This window comes from Hypomesus nipponensis, chromosome 5, assembly GCF_054491055.1.
Source record: "Hypomesus nipponensis isolate SF chromosome 5, ASM5449105v1, whole genome shotgun sequence".
Classification (NCBI taxonomy): domain Eukaryota; kingdom Metazoa; phylum Chordata; class Actinopteri; order Osmeriformes; family Osmeridae; genus Hypomesus; species Hypomesus nipponensis.
In genome coordinates this window covers 9,027,196-9,039,705 of record NC_140365.1, presented here as the reverse complement: position 1 = coordinate 9,039,705, position 12,510 = coordinate 9,027,196, and the positions used below count along the sequence as shown (strand labels likewise).

The following is a 12,510-nucleotide window of genomic DNA, read 5'->3' as shown; positions in this document are numbered from 1 at the left end:
GAAAAACAAAATGAAGCGGATGGGAAGGAAAGGCGCACCACCCCGGAACTTGTAATCTAAAGCAGAAACACTCGGACGTTGTTTACAGGAGGACCAGCTGTATCTTGTGAAGCACGTTGAGATCGTGGTGCGTGAGTTTAACAACCCAGTACAAACGTATTTGGTCTTTGAAAGTGTATTTGGTCATTATTACTGACCGTTTCAGCAACACAAGATGCAAATCTGCAACGTGTGCAGTGACCAGACGCCTAAATATCGATGTCCAGCTTGTAAAATCCGATAGTGAGTATTGGCACATCACATCAATATCACAAGTTTTATTTGGCAACCAATGTTGAACCTTTTAACACCACTAATTCACGTCTTTCTGTTTTGCAGCTGTTCGCTCGTTTGTTACAAAAAACACAAAGGTAAGAAGCACTGCGTGCTTTTTGTCAATACACTGAATTTCCCGTGTATCACTCATAACTTTGACGACATCCCAGTTTCAGGTTTGCCATTCAACAAGTAGGCCTACACGAGCCACTTAACACATTGTAACTTTCAGCTACTGGGTGCACTATCAGCAATATTGCACTAATTGTACCCCAATTGTCTTCAGGTTAGTATAGGTTTATAAGGTTAGTATAGGTTATGTGTATTAGAGGTTTAGTATACTGTATTGTATATTATCTTGTATATTTAGGTTTATTATATGTTAGCTTATCATGGGTGTTATCTATGTTCTCAGTACTTATGTTATGCCAGGTTGCTTTGCTTTGTCTTGTCCAGAGAATTTCAGTGCCCAGTTGTGTTGTTCTGTGCGTCTGACAATAAGACTTGAATTGCATGTAAATTAACATGTTCACGGTTCACCCAGACACGTGCCTGCCTGTGAAACCTACAGTGCAGGAACCAACTCCACATTTGCAGAGAAGTTCTAACAACGGTAGGGGATCCTATCTCCGTTTTCTAGTATTTAGCATGCATCACCTGTAAACAACAAAAAACACGTGATCGTTTGACCAAAATTTTGTTTTTTAGCAGAGCAATCATGGACAGTTGAAGATCTCCTCACCGATGATGAGGCAACAGATAAAGTACCACTCGAAAGGCTTAAATTATTAGGTAGGACATGGGTTATATACCTTGAAGTTGAATCCTGACACTTGTGCTGAATGTTACGTTTTGGTATGTGGCTTCAAATGTTTCACTTTGTATTTGCTGTTTGTGATCATGATCTACAATTGCTACTCCATCCGTGTTCCGCTTCTACAGGTAAATCAGAAGAGCTCAAGGATCTTCTTCGGAACCCCCACCTCCGTCAGATGATTCAGGAAATTGATGCGTCTGACAGCAAAGGAAACGCCATGAAAGCTGCTATGCAGGAACCTCTGTTTGTGGAGTTTTCAGATCAGTGCTTGAAAATTGTTGAAAATAATGAGATATAGTTTGTTTGAACCATTTGCATGTTGTCCATCTACCGCCCATATTGAGTAAAGTAATCACATTTTAAGACCAATAAAGAGCCTCAGTTTGTGCACATTTGTTTAATATTTATTGTAAATATGAAGTCATTACAAAGACTGTACACCAATCTGTAGTTCTCAAACTATTTACAGAAGGATGTTTCTTAAAATAAAAATGGATTGTAGCAATACCCTCTTAGTTTAAATACTAGATATGCACAACTTGGATACAAGAATATTCATACAAAAACAAATGGATTACAAAACATCTAGAATTGATTACACTATTTGCATTTCAGGCAGTGTGGCACAACAGTGAGTTAACAGGCTATTATATATGATTAATATTCAGCAGCATTTATAAGAAAGCTTTCTCCCGTCCTTTTTGAAATATAATTCCTTATCAAGTTAAGTGTTCATTTTCCTGCATGTTGGACAAGTGAACTATTAAATATAAAACATAGCATTTAATACACACATCTTCCTCCAGTCATTTAACATTTGTCAGGCAACATAAGTGCCAAAGCATAAAAACAAATGAACAAGAACACATTCTAAACTAAAATAATTTAAATGTATTCCCATAAAAATTATAATGTTCTCGGGTTTTGTCATTAACAAACTGGGCACCTGACATTAATACACAACAAACGCCGCCTTTAACACAGTAATATACATCCATGAGCAACTTATTGCAATTTCCCAATATGTCTACAGTACACTTAACTTCAGGTTTGGATAAAGGCACTTGCCATTTCACCTGAGACTCAACAAAGATACCATGTTTGAAGTAAAATGTCCTATATTCTAATATCTTTCTACATCATTAAAAGGTGCTTGGATTGAGGCAGATCACTTAGTGTTAGAGATGGAATACAAATCAGGAAAGGGAATGAGAAGAGAGTCAGTTGTTTTCTAGCAGGATTTGGTTAAAACCTGTCACGCCATCAAACTTCTGTGCTGGATGCATGTCCGCGTAGAGTAGTGGAGATCTCTGGAAGTGGAGCTTTACAGGGCCCTTGAAAGAAAAAGGAAAATAACACTGTATGCGCTGTACTTAAAACCTTATAATGCATCATTTGTGTGAACATTCACAGGATCTCCATGTGTGAGAAAACCATCATCTTACCCTGGGCTGAGCTCTGATAGAGGCCACCCCCTGTTTGAATTGATTAGTCTCCACCCTGTATTCCCCTCTGTTAAGGGGCATGTTGAGTAGTGCCATCACAGACATCATCTTCTGGAACCCTGTGGCTGTCATGGACACGGTGATGGTCGGGGCGGAAGCCAGAGCCAGACCCATGGGCCAGCCTCGCACGATGACCGGCTCCTGGAAGCTGGAGAGCTGCACAGAGCCTCTCTCCCTGAGGATTGGGTCCAACGCCGGCAGGTCCTCCTCTTCCTGGAGGTCTTCGGCATCATCCAGCTCCGCCTCAGCCAGGGCGTCCATCAGTGCCTGCAACCCAGACAAAGAACAGCCATGTCAGTCAACTCGCCACAGGAGTTGATATCAATTCAAATGTATGGATACTGCATCTCACCCTCCATTTCCTCCAGTTGGTCTGAATGACCGTGGCTGCCCTCTGCCATCTCTGGACCGTCTTCCTCACCAGCCAGGACCGTACCACTGCCAGACAAAACCAGATGATCACAGAGTCATCACAGATTTCTAAGAAGCTCTTTTAACAACATCAGCATCTGATGCAGGGTCATGTTCGTGGGTTCACGAGGCCTGCCAGCGACTAACAGGTGCAATGCTTTGATGTGCAACAACTAATCTAATCACGGTCGCCTGTAGAACGGAAAAAAGAACATCCTTCGTTAGCATCGTCAGATGGTGACATTATGGCCACGATTGGTCAATGGAACTTAAGTACTGTGATCCTGAGGCATGTCCTAAATATTCTCATGAAACCAGCCAACGGCTGTTGGCCAGACAGGCAAGTCGTGTCACACAGAGGCAACAGCAGGGCCTCTAAGCCCTCGACCGGACATCCCAGAGTACACCTGTACACCAACAGGCGATTTAGAATAAGCTTTACCTGCTTGGATCAGGACGGCAGCTCGTCTCCGAGCATGCCGTCTGCGCTGGCAGTGCCGGCGCCAGCAGCACTGGATAGAGAAGGCCTTCTGGGACAACACCCGGCTCCTGTGCTCCTCCATAAGGTCCAGCTGTGGGGCAGATCAAAGCAGATCAGCACTGGGAGGGATTAGGGCTCAACCCAGACTCACCTCGCTTTGGCTGCTTACGTCTGGGCCAGTTTAGGGAGAGAGAACCTGGATGTCCAAAGCCCCACGATAGGCGCTATGACACTGCTGACCGATTTAAAAGGCTCAGGCTTGTTCCATTTGAACCGAAGAGGTTAACATGTCGAGGATGCGTCTGACGATAATAACACTACACCCAAGTGTACATATACTGGCCGGGTTTCCAAGATTTGTTAGAAAGCTCTTAACGCTAAGAGCTTCTTAGGAGCGTTCTAGAGCGTTCTTAGAACGTTACTAAGAAGCTCTTAGCATTAAGAGCTTCTTAATGAATCTGGGAAACCCGGCCACTGACGTTTCTGTACGCTCTGTTGATTGGTTTGCGGACACATCACTGACCATGGCCTGTGTCAGAAACACTTTGGTCCTCCCACAGTGCACCAGGGTGCTGCGTGGCTCACTGTCAACATCCCGCGCCGGGTCAATGGTGTGGCTTTCTAACACCACTCCAAGAACATCCGCTACTGCTGAGCCAAGATTGTCCTTGTTGGAAGCGTCCAAGCCTGAGTCAGAGGGGGATGGGGGTCAGAGGGAGACAGGCTGGGAGTTTCTCCTGAAGCACTGTACACAAACATGGAGCAGCGAACACATCTTGAACAGAGGTCAAAGATTCAGGCTGCGTAGACGTCATTCCTACCATGCTGATTATTTCATTCAAGGTTGAATGGATGCAAGAGTGCCATGACATGGTTGGCAGGCCAAAGTTAATGTTTACAGATTGGGTAATACCTGGAAAACCCCATGATTATGATGATCATGTCCTTATCATACTTTTCATATTACAAATTCATATCAAGAGAACTTTCTAGTACTTTATCTGCAGGCATTTGCGTGCATCAAAAAACAATGACAGGTGGACGAGGCCCATGCCAAGTTCACAAAGGGAAATGGAAGCACGCCATGCAACAGAGAGTAAGCCTTTACCTGAGAGCTTCTACAAGAGCTTAAAAAGGTTATTAGAAAAGTCTGGTTTTCTGGTCTCCATAGCAATGACAGCAGGGGGAGGGAAGAATCTCAAATCGAAGGAGAGAAGGGCTTGCAGAGGAAGAGGGAAGACGGCAGAGCACAGAAGAGAGAGTACACCTTTGAGTTCACCGAGCTGGGATCAAAACAAACCCCTCCATTTGATGTCACGTCCATAATGAGTCGTGTCTCTACTTTGGTCAGACTTACCATTCTGACTTGAGTTGGAAATCAGTCCATAGCGTTGCATGAAACTTGTGTAGGGAATTCTGCATGAAGAGGGAAACGCCAAATTACCTCTCAGGTCAAGTCAAAAGGAAAGATTGACAGCTTCTATACAGATATTTCTGAAACGTCAACTACCTGATTGGAAAGCCTGCCGCACTAATGTGTATGGTCTCCACAATTCCACAAGCCTCCAGTTGCATAATAACCTTATGACACATACATCAAGGTTGTTAGAAGAAGATATCATACAATTCCTTTCAAACCATAAAAACAAATAAACATTGGAATACGAAAAGGTTACATGCTGGTCATGATAGAAAGTACAGCGAGATGTTCCTGTGTAGTGTGGACAAAATGTAGATACTCCCATGCCATTATCAAAATTATAATCAACTGACATCAACAAAAGAGCCATAAATTACACTTGCAATGACCCAGCCTCGCAGTAGCTAACAACACGTCTTGACATTGTGTTATTCAGATAAGAATACTGAATATTCAGATAAGAATACTTCTGAGTACAAAGGTTTCAGCATGACTCACTGACGCTTGGTAATGTACTTAAGTAGTTCTGTCCTACCTCCTCCGTTTTGAAAGTCAACGGTCTGCAGTCCGGGTTAGGCTTGATGCAGCGGGTATAGTGAGGAGTGGTGGTGTGTAGGATCTTCATCAGACTCTCCAGAGAATTCTACAGCCAGAACACCAAAGCCATCAGGAGGAATAAAAGGGGCCCTTATACAAATCCTTAAATAAAACGGCAAAAATACGAAATATTTCAAAAACGCTCACCTTAAACTTGGAGACCACAGTGACCACTTTGCTTAGCCCTCTGGTGGCCTCGTTCTCCGTGTCTCTGTCAGCAAACAGCTGGAGGAGCAGGGGGTTCCCTGACTTCTGAAGCAGCTGGAGGATCTCTGAGGGGACTGGGTCCTACAGGCAGGAAGCGGCATCAAACCAAATCAAACGTTATTTATATAGCGCATTTCATACAGGAAGGCAACACAATGCGCTTCACAAAAAGGGATGGGGGCTACAAACACTTATGTTTCACACTCCTTTTCCAGAGGGAAGCAAAAGGAGACAGTCAGCTTCTGTACTGGAGTATGTCTAGCCATGACCAATGGAGTTGTTCCCTCCTAACTGTGGACGATTTACGACCCGTCATCAGCTTGGCACCGTACCTTGTTCTTCTCCATCATGCCCTCAATTTGGTAGCTGACCTTCCCGGCATAGTGGGCCACCGTGAAATGGGGCCGCTTGCTGAACTTGTCCCAGCTCACGTTCGTATTGTCAGAGAGCTCCTTCTCCAGACGCGCCCTGAACTGCTTGGCATCCGATGCCCGATTGAGACGACATTCCTGGGGTCAACGAATCGATCCACAAGACAATCACGGACATGCTATAGGCCAAGCATATAGATAGCGATATAGCTGATAAGGAAACTAGAGATTCGACTTTGCACGAATGACATCACGGTGAACAGACCTCATTGAGGAGAGAGAACACGCCTGTGGGGTATCCCTCTATGAGATTCAGACAGCCCTGGTTATCCTGGTACTTGACAAAGGACCATTCCAGCCCTTCAGCAATATACTCTTCCTGTAATGGAGGGATTATTTCTATCAGTAAACATACTTATATTTACAGAGGCCAGAGGTGCTAAATAGCCTGAAGTCTATTCATAGTTTCAACAAGATGTTCCAAGCAATCAAGCTGAGACAACATGTGAAACGCAACTCAAGAAGTACAATACCTGTTGAGCTTTGAGATAATGGGCGACAAAGTGCTGCTGCAATTTCTCATTGGCGTAGTTGATACAAAGCTGCTCCAGGTTGTTGAGTTGGAAGCACTCAAACCCATAGACATCCAGCAGACCTGGAGACCACAGAGAAAGGACAGAGATCAATCCCAGACTCAGGTCATTATATTAAAAGAATGTGCTGCGTGTTGAAATAAAAGGGTTATGTACCTATGAAATTGCACCAAGTGGATTTGTCTGCACAGATGCTGTTGTTGATGAATGTAACCAACCATTCAAACAATCTGTTGAGAAGAGTAAACAGAGATCACAAAAAGTCACAAAATATGCAGACCAAGATTCCCTTTCATATTCAAACCACAATTGAATTTGATGTCCCCCATCTTTGTTGAAATGGTGACTAAAATGTTCTTGTCATTACCATACACATATGGGTGATATTTTGAGTATGTTGTCACACAGAAGGGTTGGACCTCAGCCCAAACAAAAGCAAGACTAATGGAGCAGTGGAGCCATTTCTATTCATAAGCTCGCTGTCTGCGTTTGTCAGACTCACTGGGCATAGATGACCTTGGCAAGGCAGTCTCTCCTGACGCTGCACTCTGGCAGGGAGCAAGGCTTGAGGAGGGCACTCTGCTTCCCCGCTCTCAGGGTCCTCACCCTCAAACACGCCTGGAGCTCCTCCTCTGGAACGGACAGAAGGGCAGCCGTGTTCTGGAGGAAACCTGACAAACACGGAAGGGTCAGGGCAATTCCTCCAGGTCTTCAAGCGTTATGTCACATGGTTTCACTGGATATGTAGTGATCCACCGTGAAACGATACCTTTGGATTGCTCCTCAAGGTCACATGGCTGCGATTCGTCCAACGAGGGGCAGAAATTCACATTGCCCAACTGAAGAAGACCTGCTAATATCTGTTACACAAAAGAGAGGTGTGGTGGATTTGGAAACATCTTCTTTAGGGACTATGGAATTCAAATCTCTTTGTGTGGGTGCTTTACCGTGAATATTTGTCCCCTCCTCTCAGCATTGATGCCAAGGTGCACCATCGCCTCTACAGTCTCTTGAAAACAATCTTCTGCAAAGCAACGTAAAGAAGAAGAGCGACATGTGTACCACTGATCCAAATAGCAAATCCACATGGATGCAGAGCATGAAAGATCTAGACTAACCTTCAAGTGTATTTTCAGCATTTGGGAGCCAAGCAAAACTTTGGTCACATGGCATCCTCCACTCCTTCCTCTGTTCACTGGTAGCTCCTTTCATCATCTAAAACAAAATGTATCTTTAATACGCCTTAATGCCACATTCATTGAACGGCCAACTCAAAATCATGTTTGAATGGTGTGTCTTAATTACTTGCCTGGTAAAAAATGTGGAAGTTCCTCTCACTGGTTGGTTGGCCAGCTACCCTGGTCTTCTCCAGTAGGTATGTGTGCACTGACGCCCCCACCAACAGCTGGGACCTGCATGACATGACGCATGTTTGAACAATGACCAGGGGTGTAGACAGGATGACAAACACCTGTCAACTAGATGATTATCTTCATTAGTATCTGCACACATACCAAGCACTGTAAGAGATATCAATAGACAGGCAGGTACAGGCAGAACGATTACCTGTTTAGTTGGAGCTGGATGTACTTTCCAAACCGGCTGCTGTTGTTGTTTCGTAGCGTGCAGGCATTGCCTACATAAGGGTCAGGGAGGACATTTGTGGGATGAGCAACTGCTCAGAGAAACAACCATTTGACGGCTCAATGGTTTGATAGCCATTCTCAGCCTTCTCACCAAATGCTTCCATGATGGGATTGGAGTCCAGCACCCTCTTCTCAATCCTCTCCACCGTGCCGTGGCTCTTCGTCACTGAGGAAGAGGCTGCCACCGTCGCGTAGTACTTCATCAAGCATCGCGAGGTCCAGGTCTGTAAAAGCAATGGTAAGGACACAGAGAAGGTTCAAATACACCAACTCTGCAGTTGAGTGTTCATCAGATGTATTTGTTTGGGGGGGTTTTTTGGGGGGGGGGGGGGAATCAGACAATTTACCTTTCCTGCTCCACTCTCACCACTAACCACCAGGGACTGGTTCATGGGTTCCACTCGGCCCTGCACATTTCGATAGGCCTCCTCTGCCACAATGAAGATGTGGGGTTTGAACTCCTATACAACAGCAAAAAAAAACATCAAAATACATAGAATGACTCATACCGCAATGACCTTGGTGACCCTTCTTTTTTTTTTTTTTTTCTGAAGAGGAAGAGTCCAGTGGTTCTCACACACCTGGGGCTGAATGGCACAGTGGTACTCCTTCATCACATCCAGAGAGTAGAGGTCTGGGATGGGCTGGAAGGGGTTGAGAGCCACCAGAGTGCACCCAGCATGGGTGTAGAACACCTTAGCACTATACCTTGCTTGCAGGCATTTCAGAACTAGGAGAGAAGAAGGGATTGTTATGGGATTTTTGAACCACCCAGAACCATAAGCAATAACCCTGCAATGACTTTTTTAGGCCTACCTGTTGATGGGGTTACCGGGTTGACCTTGGTAAGGTCATCATAGGTGTGGAGCTGACCCTCATCTATGAGAAAGGCCTTAACCTCTCCTTCCAGAGAGTCATTGAGAGAATGGCGATGGGAACGGCTCTTCTTCCTGACCCCTCTCACCTGCCAACGACCCCCCCCCCAGGTCACAGAGGAAAAAGTTAATGATAAACTGCGTCCAACCAGTGTTTGTATGACAACAGGGAATATATGAGGGATGTTTTTGTAAGTGGATCATTCCATATACCAACCCAAAATAGAATGATTCCATCAAAGGAGATGGAAACTACAACTACAAAGTGTAAACCAAGATTGCGGAGAGGTCTCTGGTCTCAATATTCCCCGGACATTAACGTCTTCTCTCATTTGTCTACTCATCTAGTGTAGCATGCCAATAATATGCGGTCATACTCATTTTCACAGACATTAATCTGGGGCGCTTAATAATAAACTTTACGAAGACAGAAACAACCTGCAACTATTACAAAGTCTGTTTATGCTAAGGATGCAAGAGCCTAATCCAACATGACACATCTACTTAATGAATTATCGTATGTCAAAGAAGAGGGGCATAAACACAACGCTAGTAAAAAGTTCAACACAACGGTACAAGAAAAAGACTACCGAGGACAATGACAAGTATTGGGTCTCATCTCAATCCATTGTCTTGTAAATCACAAACAAATGAGTGTGATATAAATCTGAAGTGTACAAATAACAGAAAAGTAGCTACAAATACCTTTCCCCCATGTCCCGTGCGCTGGCTCTTGTCAAAATTCATGGATTTGGTAGTACCGTCTTAAAAGCGAACTTGAAATGTTTTTATAATAAGGATTTTATTATTGACATCCGTATAGTAGCAAAATAACTCAATACATCAGTTTCCCAAAAAGATTGTCAGATCCCGGGTCTCCGTGTCCAGCCGCCATTTGAAAGAGAATTCCAAGTCTTCTTTTGCTCTGTCATAAATTTCCACAGTGAAGTGAAGGACAAAAAGCAGCCTCCCCGCCTGGATCAACTTGAAACTACACAAGCTGCTGAACCGTGATCGAAACCTTATTGGATACTGCTAGTCCACGCCCTTTTCATGACGCACAACACAAGAACGCCCTTTTATAGAACGCGGAAGTACATTAAAATTATGATAGAATGTAGGCTAGTAGCTAGTAAGAAATAACATATTTTATACAGTGAAACATTATAACGCTTGGTTTCTAAATGAAGTGACCTATTTACCTTTACGTTCAATTTATGCGAAATACAAAAACATCGGTAGGTAAAAACATAATATTTGCTAACATTAGCAAGTAGCCAAGCGCATTCTCTGTGTATGGATAGTGAGTTTGAATCAGAGCTACAAATATAAGTAACACAAACAATATGTTTAAATTAATCGTTTGTTGAATTTGTCATACAGTATACATTCAGTTGCCTCCAACTATGCATATGATTAAACTGTGTAATCAAAGACTTTAACATTCAGTAAAACTATTTGTTTCATTTTGCAGGCAATGTCTCAGCGGGAATTGAAGGAGGCATTTGTGAGCAATCTCAGTGGGACCAGCCTCGGAGAGGTGGTGATGGGTTCCTTTCTTGCCCCATTGTGCATAATCAGTAGAGGACTCATTTTGATCCAGTATCATCGGAGCATGGGCACACTGCCACTTCCCTGGATGGGCCACCTCATTCTGGACTTCTTCACGATTATACTTCCCCTCGTCCTGTCATGCACTATTCTAAGTGACGTTCTTCATCTAGTTATCATGGCCTTAGCAGTTGTTGTGATTGGTGTACTTTTCCATATTTACCGCAACAGAACGCCTCCTCGTGTTGAACAATTCCCAGATGCCATCAAGAGATTCCTGCAGAGCCATGTTCAGTGTAAACAAGTCCCCTTTGTGACCATCTTTAGAGTGCTTGTCAATGTAAAGACGGCCATAAGTATTTTGGCAGTAGACTTTAGTGTGTTCCCCAGGCGTTATGCCAAAACAGAGACCTATGGGACAGGGGTCATGGACTTTGGTGTTGGAGCGTATGTCCTTGCAAATGCACTGGTCTGTCCAGAAGCACGGGGAAAGGAAGCTAAAGGATCCAAATTAGGTCACGTTCTTAAACAGATTTTGTCAGTCTGGCCTCTGGTTATCCTTGGCATGGTCAGGTTAGCGAGTGTCAAAATGACTGGTTACCATGAGCACGTGTCAGAATATGGTGTACACTGGAACTTTTTCTTCACCCTAGCTATAGTCAGAGTGGTGGCCACTGTGCTGTTGGCTGTGTTCCCTCTCAGTTGGTCAGGGCTCCTGGCCCTGCTTATTGGTGGCCTTTACCAGTTTACCCTTGAAACTGGACTCAAGTCTTTTATCATTCATAACCGTGACCGCACAGGCTTTCTACAAGCCAACAAGGAAGGCATATTTTCAGTCATGGGATACATAGCTATTTATATGGCTGGTGTGCATATTGCACTGTACGTGATGCGTCCTCGAACACAAGTGAAAGACTGGCTCAGATTGATTGGTCATTTCTTGGTGGGAAGTTGTGTACTGTATACTGCTTTGTACATATGTCAGACATACATAGACCCAGTGTCTCGGAGAATGGCCAATCTGTCCTTCTGCTTATGGACTATTGCCCAGTCTTTATTTTTCATGTCCTGTCTAGCTACTGCTGATATGATGTTGGTGTTTTTGAAAATAGTATCACACTGTTCCCTGGTTCCATCCTCATGGAATCCATATCAAAAAGACACCGCTGAGGACAAAACCAAAACGATGGAAGGACTTTGTCTCATTCAAGCTGTCAGTCGTAATCAGTTGTTATTTTTTATGCTAGCAAATGTAATGACAGGATTGACTAACATGATGATGGACACTTTTAGTGGCAGTGATACCTTTTCTGTGTGTGTTTTGCTTTTATACATGTTCACAAACAGCTTTGTGATATTCATTTTACATCTCTGTAAAGTCACTGTGAAATTTTGGTAACCCCTGTATTAAATGGAATATCTTCATTTATAATATAACCCTGATAACACCAAATGTGAAGATAATTTAAACATTGACATACATTTAAGCATGACATGTTTCCAGACTGTTCCATTTTTATTTGTAAATGTCCTCAGCAAAGCTACTGGTTGATGCTGTGTCTCAAAAGTTACAGGAGGCCTATACATAATTTCTGAATAAAAAATACTTATCATTTGTACCATTTTGTCCCAGGACTTTCATTTGCGTTAACCGTTCAAACAAACCATCATCATATGTTCTAACATGTAAATATGGAACAGATATACAATAAATCACTATC

At 43.6% G+C, this 12,510-nt stretch overlaps 3 protein-coding genes across 4 annotated transcripts; 2 read left to right on the top strand and 1 right to left on the bottom strand.

Moving 5' to 3' along the window:
- The first annotated feature begins 2 nt into the window (after positions 1–2).
- znhit3 (zinc finger, HIT-type containing 3) lies at positions 3–1,522 on the top strand. Of its 2 annotated transcripts, XM_084697793.1 has the most exons (6): positions 3–127; positions 206–282; positions 379–410; positions 860–928; positions 1,024–1,107; positions 1,258–1,522. In XM_084697793.1, exons 2-6 carry the CDS (start codon positions 215–217, stop codon positions 1,428–1,430), a joined length of 426 nt encoding a protein of 141 aa, XP_084553919.1. In that variant the 5' UTR covers positions 3–127; positions 206–214; the 3' UTR covers positions 1,431–1,522. The 2 variants fall into 2 exon arrangements, with proteins under 2 accessions (XP_084553919.1, XP_084553920.1); XM_084697794.1 differs by having other exon boundaries at positions 70–282; positions 1,027–1,107.
- On the bottom strand, positions 1,523–10,202 carry myo19 (myosin XIX). The gene is made up of 24 exons (XM_084697780.1): positions 9,944–10,202; positions 9,180–9,327; positions 8,945–9,093; positions 8,711–8,824; positions 8,455–8,587; positions 8,284–8,353; positions 8,027–8,129; positions 7,836–7,932; positions 7,665–7,741; positions 7,487–7,577; positions 7,220–7,388; positions 6,874–6,947; positions 6,658–6,779; positions 6,390–6,503; positions 6,086–6,262; positions 5,694–5,834; positions 5,485–5,592; positions 5,040–5,110; positions 4,887–4,945; positions 4,053–4,216; positions 3,491–3,620; positions 2,990–3,075; positions 2,578–2,904; positions 1,523–2,466 (listed from the first exon to the last, which is right to left on the bottom strand). The coding sequence occupies exons 1-24, from the start codon at positions 9,983–9,985 to the stop codon at positions 2,353–2,355; spliced, it is 2,880 nt and encodes a 959-aa protein (XP_084553906.1). The 5' UTR covers positions 9,986–10,202; the 3' UTR covers positions 1,523–2,352.
- A 106-nt stretch (positions 10,203–10,308) lies between these two features.
- On the top strand, positions 10,309–12,408 carry pigw (phosphatidylinositol glycan anchor biosynthesis, class W). The gene is made up of 2 exons (XM_084697791.1): positions 10,309–10,476; positions 10,713–12,408. The coding sequence occupies exons 1-2, from the start codon at positions 10,456–10,458 to the stop codon at positions 12,186–12,188; spliced, it is 1,497 nt and encodes a 498-aa protein (XP_084553917.1). The 5' UTR covers positions 10,309–10,455; the 3' UTR covers positions 12,189–12,408.
- The last annotated feature ends 102 nt before the right edge of the window (positions 12,409–12,510 follow it).